Genomic DNA, 10,000 nt, shown 5'->3' with positions numbered 1-10,000 from the left:
GAGAGAGAGAGAGAGAGATTAATCTATACCTAATATATCATAACAACAACAACAACAAAAAAAGAGAGAGAAATGAGGAAAAAAGAATGAGAAAAAAAGACAGCAGGAGGAGGAGGAAGAGGAAGAGGAGGAGGAGGAGGAAGAGGAGGAGGAGGAGGAGGAGGAGGAAGTATTGTATGCCCATAAAACTCACCCATAATAATAATAATAATAATAATAATAATAATAATAATAATAATAATAATAATAATAATAATAATAATAATAATAATAATAATAAGTCTTTGACCTCTTAGAAGATTCGATTCTGTGACCTGTGACTCATTCTCTGACCTCCGTCCTTCCTTCCTTCCTCCTCCTCCTCCTCCTCCTCACCATCTGCCACCTCTCACTTCCCCCCCTCTTCAACATCTGTGACCCCCGAGCCCCCTTATTCTCCCTTTCCTTCACCCCTTCACCTGTTGCCTCCCTTCCCTTCCCTCCCTCCCCTCCCCTCCCCTTCCCTTCCCTTCCCTCCCCTTCCCTTCCCTCTCTTCCCCTTCCCTCCCTACCCCTTCCCTCCCTTCTCCATCCCTCCCTTCCCTTTCCCTCCCCTCCCCTTCCCTCCCTTCTCCTTCCCTCTCTTCCCCTTCCCTCCCTTCTCCTTCCCTCCCTACCCCTTCCCTCCCCTTCCTTCCCTCCCCTTTCCCTCCCTACCCTTCCCTCCCTTCCATCCTCCCTCCCCTCCCTTCCTCCCTTCTCTTACCCTTACCTTAACATACCTCACTCCAGTCATGTAACTTCTCCTCCTCCTCCTCCTCCTCCTCCTCTTCGTTCTCCTCCTCCTCCTCCTCCCCACCCACTCACTCTAAGTCTTCCTCTCCTCCTCCTCCTCCTCCTCCTCCTCATCTCCTTCATTGGTAGTCTCCACTTTCAAGCCTCTCTCCCTTTTAAAGGTTCTCCCCCCCCTCTCCTTATGGTATTTAAACCCCCCTTCCCCTACCCCCCAGCGCGGTGAGGGGGTGCTGGAGGGGCTGGGGGGGCGTGTTGTTAGTGTAGCGGGGGGCGGGGGGCTGTCTGGGGCACGGGGGGCAGCACACACACACACACACACACACACACACACACACAGCATCGTATCTCGGGGTCCTGTTTTTCCAAGATGATGTGTTGTGATGGAGGATGCGTGGGGGGGGGGGTGAGTGGTGGTTAGGTGGTGTGGTGGTTAGGTGGTGATGGTGGTGTGGTGGTGGTGTGTGGTGGGAGAGACCCCCCGCAGAATCCCCCCAATCCGCCACTTGCTCCTGGGGCATGGGGTTTAAGTGTCCGTCTGACCCCCGCCGCTTGGCCCCTTGAAGATGCAGGCTGGCGCCCCCCTCTCCTCCTCCCCCTCCCCCCCCCTACCGCTGACCACTGACACACGACCCCGGGGCAGGAGAGAGCGCCGCCCGCCCCGCCGCCCGCCGTCAGTCGCACAGCAGCAGCGACCGGAGACGGCAGTGTAGCCAGCCTGTCCTGCCCGCACACCCGCACACCCCACCGCCCGCACACCGCCCGCCGCCGCCACACCGCCGACCCTGCACCGCCCCGCCCCGCTGCCCCGCACACACACACACGCACACGCACACACGGGCACTATTCTTGCGGCCGCGTGCGTGGGTCGTCCTGCACAGCCTCGTCTATTTTGGAGTGAGTGTCTGGCGCCGCGCCACCCCTCGCCGCCCCTCGCCGCCTCAGTCTGCTGGAGGCGTGGCCGCGACGTGCTGCGCCCCGCGCCTCGTGCCGTGACCGCTAACACTTGGAGGCAGTGTGTGTGTCCGTGCAGCAGCCGTTTGAACTTGGCGGCAGCCTCGTCAGCAGCAGTGTGGTGTGTGGTGTGGGTGGCGATAGCACAAGCCCCGCCCCGGCCGGCGAGGCCCCTCCCCCGGTGACCACAGGAGGCTCTCAGGTGGGTCCAGGATGTACGGGCCAGCAGGTGCGCCAGAGTACTGTCAGGAGGAGGACGAGATGGCCGCCACGGAGCGCGAGCTGGCGGAGGACGCGCAGTGGAAGCGTATCCAGCAGAACACCTTCACGCGCTGGGCCAACGAGCACCTCAAGCAGGTGGCCAAGCACATCGGGAACCTGGAGACCGACCTCAGCGACGGCCTGCGGCTCATCGCGCTCATCGAGGTGCTCTCCGGCAAGCACCTCCCCAAGCACAACAAGCGCCCGAACTTCAAGAGCCAGAAGCTGGAGAACGTGTCCGTGGCCCTACAGTTCCTCGAGCGGGACGAGAACATCAGGATCATCAACATAGGTGAGTGTGTGTGCGTGTGTGTGCGTGCGTGTGCCCTGCCTGTCACCGTGCAAAGTTTGGTTTAGTCGGTGCAACATCTGTGGTCATATGCCGGAGAGAGACAAGGGAAGGAATTATAGGAGAAGGGAACAGTTGGAAAGTTTCGTTTAGTCGGCGCAACATCTGTGGTCATATGCCGGAGAGAGACAGGAGGGGAAGGAATTATAGGAGAAGGGAACAGTTGGAAAGTTTCGTTTAGTCGGCGCAACATCTGTGGTCATATGCCGGAGAGAGACAGAAGGGGAAGGAATTTAAGAAGGGAGCAGTTGCAAAGTTTCGTTTAGTCGGCGCAACATCTGTGGTCATATGCCGGAGAGAGACAGAAGGGAAGGAATTTAAGAAGGGAGCATTTGGAAAGTTTCGTTTAGTCGGCGCAACATCACTGCTGGGTGGACAGGGGCGTAGGGCATCGGAAAAGCTGTCACCGTGCAGCCTTGACAAGTTATCGTACTCGTCGCATTGCATTGTCGTAGTTTCTGACCAGTAACCATAGCAAAAACAAACAAACAAACATCAATAAATACGAGTTTTAACGCTAACCTCAATTTTCTATCGTTATTTGTGTAGGTGCGAGAGTTTGAGGCTTAAAAGTAATAAATACGATGTTGTGAATACGATAATCTGGCAACGTTTGCCCTGCGCCCTGTTTCCTGCCCAGCGGTGCCAAATTGTCGTACACTGAACATTGCATTTTCATCTTTAGGCTCCAAGACAGTCGTAACCACACAAGTAACGAAAGGAAATTAAAGTTAGCGTTAAAACTGTTAAATATGGATGGGTTTCGTTCTCTCGCTATAGTTATCGGTCAGAAAGTACAAAAATGCAATGCGCTGAGTACGATAATTGGCAACGCTTGTCGTGCCCCTGTCAGACCGCGCTGGGGCCCTCCACCCAGCCCCGCCCATCCCTACCAGATTATCGTATTCAACACATTGTTTTTAGCATTTTTAAGCCTCAAACTCTCGTAGCTACACAACTAACGAAAAAATGTTAAAGTTAGCGTTGAAACTGTTATTTATTGAGGCTTGTTTGTTTGTTTTTGCGTTAGATATCAGTCAGAAAGTACGACAATGCAATACGGTGTGTACGACAATCTGGCAACGTTGATCCCTACCTAACCTTCCCGAAAGATACCACGCCCTCCTCCTCCTCCTCTTCCTCCTCCTCCCTCATTCTGTCACCCCTCCGCGACCACGCCCCCTTTTTCACACCACCACCACCACCACCATCACCACCACCTCCACCACCACCACCACCTCCACCATGTCATCACCGATATTAAGAACCACCACACTCCCCCCCCTCCTCCCCTTCCTCCCCCACCTCCATTCCACATACATAACATTCTCTCTCTCTCTCTCTCTCTCTCTCTCTCTCTCTCTCTCTCTCTCTCTTCCACATCTCCAACAGGACAGGAAGAGTTTTATCTCCCCTCCCCCTCCTCCTCCTCCTCCTCCTCCCCTTCTCTCCCCACTTCTAGATAAATTGATTGGGCATATCTTTGTGTGGGGGGTGACATGTGGGGAGGGGAGGGGAGGGTAGTTGGGGAGGAGAAGAGGGGAGATGAGGTTGGGTGGGGAGGGAAGATGAGGTCAGTTTGAGAGCTGGGGAGGAGAAGGGAGATTAAGTTTGTTGGGTAGGGGAGTTGAGGTTCATTGGGGAGGGGAGAAGAGGTGCTTGGGGGGCTTAGTTGGGGAGGGAAGGGAAGGGAAGATGGGTTTCAAAGCTGGGGAGGTAAGGATACGAGGAGAGTGTATTGCAGGGGAGATGAGGGTCATTGGGGAGGGGAGAAGAGGAGTTTTGGGAGGTTAGGTGGGGAGATAAGGTCATTTTGAGAGTTGGGGAGGGAAAGGGAGATTAAGTTTATTGGGGAAGGGAGATGAGGTTAGTTGGGGAGGTGAGGTTCATTAGGGAGGGGAGGAGAGGTGCTTGGGGAGGTTCATTGGGGAGGGTAGGAGAGGTGCTTGGGGAGGGGAGGATCATTGGGGAGGGGAGGAGAGGTGGTTGGGGAGGTTAGGTTCATTGGGGAGGGGAGGAGAGGTGCTTGGAAAGGGGAGGTTCGTTGGGGAGGGTAGGAGAGGTGCTTGGGGGAGGATCATTGGGGAGGGGAGGAGCTTAGGAGGTTAGGTTCATTGGGGAGGAGGAGAGGTGCTTGGGAGGTTAGGTTCATTGGGGAGGGAGGAGGTGCTTGGAGAGGGAGGTTCATTGGGAGGGAGAAGAGGAGCTTGGGGAGGTTAAGTTCATTGGGGAGGGGAGGAGAGGTGCTTGGGGAGGTTAGGTGGGGAGGGGAAGGGCAGTTAAACAGTTGCCGGTTTGAGCTGATTTCTTGGTGGGGAGTAACTGGTTTTGGGGAGGAAGGGGAGGAGTACTTATACCTCTCTTCCTCCCCCTCCCCACTTACCTCCCTCCTCCCCATCTCCCCCTTCTCTCCCTCCTCTTCTTCCTTCCCCCGCCCTGAATACCTGTTGCCACCTCTCTCTCTCTCTCTCTCTCTCTCTCTCTCTCTCTCTCTCTCTCTCTCTCTCTCTCTCTCTCTCTCTCTCTCTCTCTCTCTCTCCTCTTCCTTTTCCTTCCCTCCTCATCCTTCCCTTCCCTTTCCCTTCCCTTCCCCTCCTTTCCTTTCCCTTCCCTTCCTTTTCCCTATTAGGAGTATTAGGACAGGGGAGGATGCTAGAGCACTGCAGGAGGATCTCAACAAACTGTCAGCTTGGTCAGAGAAATGGCAGATGAATTTTAACATCACCAAGTGTAGCGTACTTAGTGTGGGAACACGCAACCCATTACACGGGTATAGTTTAGACTCCACAGCGATAGGCAGATCAGAGTGTGAAAGGGATTTGGGAGTGTTAGTGAACTCTGACCTAAAACTAAGGAAGCAATGTATTAGTGCGAGGAATAGGGCTAACAGGGTATTAGGCTTTATTAACAGGACGGTAACCAACAGGAGTGCAGAGGTCATCCTCAGACTCTATTTAGCGTTAGTTAGGCCACATTTAGATTATGCTGTCCAGTTTTGGTGCCCACACTACAGAATGGACATCAACTTGCTAGAATCAGTTCAGAGGAGGATGACCAAGATGATTCAGTGGCTGAGGAACCTCCCATATCAAAATAGTCTGAAACATCTAAACTTACATTCACTAGAGAGACGAAAAGTGCGGGGAGATCTGATAGAAGTATTCAAATGGGTCAAGGGTTACAACAAAGGCGATATAAGTAAAGTACTGAGAATTAGCCAGCAGGATAGAACTCGCAGTAATGGATTTAAATTAGAAAAGTATAGATTTAGGAGATATATAGGCAAGCATTGGTTTGGTAATAGGGTGGTGGGGGAATGGAATAGACTCAGCAATCACATAGTTAGTGCAGGGACGGTGGCTTGTTTTAAGAGTAGACTGGATAGCTACATGGACGAGGATGACAGGTGGCAGTGAGGTGTGGGTGCAGTAAGGAGACAGGGTACTGGAGCGTACGCCCGTACCGAAGGTAAACGAGGATCAAGCCTCTACCTGTAACCCCTGAAACTACACCTCACCCATCGTGAGTAGTGGGGGAGATGCCCTGTGTAGGCAACCCGGCCTCTTGCAGTTTCCCTGTATTCTTATGTTCTCCCTTCCCTTCCCTTCCCTTCCTTTTCCTCTCCCTTCCCTTCCCTTCTCTTTCCCTTCCTTTTCCCTCCCTCCCCATCCTTCCCTTCCTTTTCCTCTCCCTTCCCTTCTCTTTCCCTTCCCTTCCCTTCCCTTCCCTTCCCTTCCTTTTCCCTCCCCATCCTTCCCTTCCCTTCCCTTCCGTTTCCCTCCCCATACTTCCCTTCCCTTCCCTTCCTTCCCTTCCTTCCTTCCTTCCTTCCTTTCCTTCCTTCCCTTCCCTTCCGTTTCCTCTCCCTTCCTTCCCTTCCCCACCCTTCCCTTCATTTTCCTCTCCCTTCCCTTCCCTTCCCTTTCCTTCCCTTCCCTAATCCGTAATCATTTGTACAGTTCTGCCCTTTGTAAAATCGTTCATGTCCTTATCTTGTCCTTAGCATATCCTTGCGTCCTTATCTCGGTCCTGTCTCCTTCTGATGTCTTTAGTATTATGTGTTTCTAATGTCTTCGTCCGTCATTATGTTCCTTATTAAGTCAACGATTTGTCATCCTCCCTCCCTCCCTCTGGCTTCGCTCGTATTGCATTGTCGTACACACCGCATTGCATTGTCGTACACACCGCATTGCATTGTCGTACACACCGCATTGCATTGTCGTACACACCGCATTGCATTGTCGTACACACCGCATTGCATTATCGTACACACCGTATTGCATTGTCGTACACACCGCATTGCATTGTCGTACACACCGTATTGCATTATCGTACACACCGTATTGCATTATCGTACACACCGCATTGCATTATCGTACACACCGCATTGCATTATCGTACACACCGTATTGCATTATCGTACACACCGCATTGCATTATCGTACTTTCTGACGATATCTAACGTAAAAACAAACAAAAAAAAAATTAATAAATAACACTTTCAACGCTAACTTTAAAATTCTTTCGCTATTTGTGTAACTACGAGAGTCTGAGGCTTAAAAACGATATATACAATGTGTTGAGTACGGTAATCTGACAGTGTTTACTCCTTCCTAAATTGGGGCTCCGTGGTGCAGCGGTTAGCACACCCCGTGACCTCCTGACCTTAACCTTTCATGACTCTCTCTCTCTCTCTCTCTCTCTCTCTCTCTCTCTCTCTCTCTCTCTCTCTCTCTCTCTCTCTCTCTCAACAGAACACTTGTAGGGCTACCGCAATTCCTCCTCCTCCTCCTCCTCCTCCTCTTCCTCCTCCTCCTCCTCTTCCTCCTCCTCTTACTGATTTTTTTCCTCTTCCTCCTCCTCTTCTTCATATGTTTCTGGTTTTCTTCTTTTCTTCTTCTTCATTCTCTCTCTCTCTCCTGTGTTAATAATTATTTTAACTTGTTATTTTTATTATTATTATTATTATTATTATTATTATTATTATTATTATTATAGATTACATTTTTTTTCATGTAGGTCACAGGTGTTGTGTGTGTGTGTGTGTGTGTGTGTGTGTGTGTGTGTAAGCAATGTGTCATGCTGGTGGGGGAAGAGGGGATGTGTGTGTGTGTGTGTGTGTGTGTGTGTGTGTGTGTGTGTGTGTGTGTGTGTGTGTTCAGCAAATCCATCTATCTTTCTATCTATCTATCTATCTCTATCAATATATTATTTGGGGTTTAGGGAGGAGAGGAAGGGGAAGGAAAGGAAGGGAAGGGAAGGAGAGGAGATGAATAAGGAAGGGAAGGGGAGGGGAGGCAAGGGAAGGGAAGGGAAGGGAAGGAGGAGGAAGGAAGAAGGGAAGGAGGGAATGGAATGGAAGGAAGGAAGGAAGGGAAGGAAGGGGGAGGAGGAATGGAATGGAAGGGAAGGGAAGGAGGAAGGGAAGGGGAGGAGGATAGGAAGGAAGGGAAGGAGGAGGATGAAGGAAGGAAGGGGGAGGAATGGAAGGAAGGAAGGGAAGAGGAAGGGAAGGGAAGGGAAGGAGATGAGTAAGGAAGGGAAGGGAAGGGAAGGAGATGAGTAAGGAAGGGAAGGGAAGGGAAGGGAAAGGGAGGAGATGAGTAAGGAAGGGAAGGGAAGGGAAGGAAAGGAAGAGGAAGGGGAGGGGGGGGGGCAGCGCAAGTGTGGTTCACATATGCTATTTACCTTCATGAGGGCAGGTGTGGGCGCCCTCACCACCTCTCTCTCTCTCTCTCTCTCTCTCTCTCTCTCTCTCTCTCTCTCTCTCTCTCTCTCTCTCTCTCTCTCTCTCTCTCTCTCTCTCTCTCTCTCTCTCTCTCTCTCTCTCTCTCTCTCTCTCTCTCTCTCTCTCTCTCTCTCTCTCTCTCTCTCTCTCTCTCTCTCTCTCTCTCTCTCTCTCTCTCTCTCTCTCTCTCTCTCTCTCTCTCTCTCTCTCTCTCTCTCTCTCTCTCTCTCTCTCTCTCTCTCTCTCTCTCTCTCTCTCTCTCTCTCTCTCTCTCTCTCTCTCTCTCTCTCTCTCTCTCTCTCTCTCTCTCTCTCTCTCTCTCTCTCTCTCTCTCTCTCTCTCTCTCTCTCTCTCTCTCTCTCTCTCTCTCTCTCTCTCTCTCTCTCTCTCTCTCTCTCTCTCTCCTTATTTGTCATCTCTTGTACCGTTTTGTTAACTGTGAGAGAGAGAGAGAGAGAGAGAGAGAGAGAGAGAGAGAGAGAGAGAGGAAGAAGAAAAGAAGGAAACACACACACACACACACAAGGAGAGGAACACACACACACACACACTCCTCCTTTCATGCATAAATATATTCTTAGATGAGGATGAGGGAATTAAACAAACTTAATTACAGGTTTGATAAAGAAGATTACAGAGAGAGAGAGAGAGAGAGAGGAAACCCACCCTCTTACCAGCCAAATCCTTGCAAGACTATCAATTTCTATCACTAATTTCTATCATATATCTTCTCTCTATCCAAATCTCTTATATACCAAAAGAAGCGCAATTCTTCGTAGTATCGTCGTTTGGTAGTTCGTTTATTGTAATGTGTCCAATAGAAACTGAGATATGATGTAATTTGACCTTGCTTTTGGCCACCTCTTCTGATTCTTTTATGGGAGCAGCGATTAGCGGGCTTTTTTTATTATTGTTTTTTTATTGTGCCCTTGAGCTGCCTCCTTTGTTGCAAAAAAAAAAAAAATGTAAGCCTATATTTAGCGTCATCACCCTCTTGCAAGCCGTCAACTTCTATCACTAATTTTTACCTTATTTCTTCGATCTATCCAAATCTCTTATATACCAAAAGTTGCGCAATTCTTCGTAGTATCGTTGGGTAGTTCGGTCATTGAAATTGGACTACTAGAAACTGAGATATAGTGTAATTTGTAACTTCTTTTTTTTAGACAATATTTGGCGCCACCCTCCTCTTGCAAGCTGTCAATTTCTATCACTAATAACTACTATATATCTTCTCTCTATCCAAATCTCTTATATACCAAAAGAAGCGCAATTCTTCGTAGTATCGTCGCTTGGTAGTTCGCTTATTGTAATGTGTCCAATAGAAACTGAGATATGATGTAATTTGTAATTTGACCTCTTCTGAGTCTTTTATGGGAGCAGCGATTAGCGGGCTTTTTTTCATTATTGTTTTTTTTTATTGTGCCCTTGAGCTGCCTCCTTTGTTGCAAAAAAAAAAATGTAAGCCTATATTTAGCGTCATCACCCTCTTGCAAGCCGTCAACTTCTATCACTAATTTTTACCTCATTTTTTCGATCTATCCAAATCTCTTATATACCAAAAGTTGCGCAATTCTTCGTATTATCGTTGAGTAGTTCGGTCATTGAAATTGGACTACTAGAAACTGAGATATAGTGTAATTTGTAACTTTTTTTTTTGACAATATTTGGCGCCACCCTCCTCTTGCAAGCTGTCAATTTCTATCACTAATTTCTACCATATATCTTCTCTCTTTCCAATTCTCTGATATACCAAAAGATGTGCAAATCTTCGTATTATCGTTGGGTAGTTCGTTTATTGTAATGGGTCAACTGGAAACAGAGATATGATGTAATTTGTAATAGTGAGTAAATTCAGTTTCCCCAAGCTCGACCTGCACCGTCTCGACCCTTGTCTTGTGGAAGCTAAATGTTTAACGAATTTTTTCTTATCCTCT

At 49.4% G+C, this 10,000-nt stretch overlaps 1 protein-coding gene and 1 long non-coding RNA gene across 51 annotated transcripts in view; one reads left to right on the top strand and one right to left on the bottom strand.

The window, feature by feature from the left end:
- Positions 1–1,446: 1,446 nt before the first annotated feature.
- The window catches only part of LOC127006888 (filamin-A-like), a 243,233-nt gene continuing 234,679 nt past the window's right edge, over positions 1,447–10,000 (top strand). For 49 of the 50 annotated variants that reach the window (XR_007759807.1, XR_007759835.1, XR_007759833.1 and 46 more), the window contains exon 1: positions 1,447–2,278. Coding sequence is in view for 4 of the 50 variants with exons in the window: in XM_050877225.1 (XP_050733182.1) it covers positions 1,939–2,278 (340 nt within the window). In the remaining 46 variants the exon portion in view is untranslated. The remainder of the gene's footprint in view (positions 2,279–10,000) is intronic. The other variant, XM_050877226.1, reaches the window with a different exon arrangement.
- LOC127006902 (uncharacterized) overlaps positions 8,778–10,000 on the bottom strand; it is a 2,391-nt gene continuing 1,168 nt past the window's right edge. Inside the window, exon 3 of the long non-coding RNA XR_007759891.1 lies at positions 8,778–10,000. This exon is cut by the window's right edge and continues 220 nt beyond it. This is a non-coding gene — a long non-coding RNA (uncharacterized LOC127006902).

The sequence above is a fragment of the Eriocheir sinensis genome, chromosome 34 (genome assembly GCF_024679095.1).
Source record: "Eriocheir sinensis breed Jianghai 21 chromosome 34, ASM2467909v1, whole genome shotgun sequence".
Lineage (NCBI taxonomy): Eukaryota > Metazoa > Arthropoda > Malacostraca > Decapoda > Varunidae > Eriocheir > Eriocheir sinensis.
The sequence above is the reverse complement of the archived record's forward strand: the minus strand, read 5'-3'. Positions and strand labels throughout refer to the sequence as shown.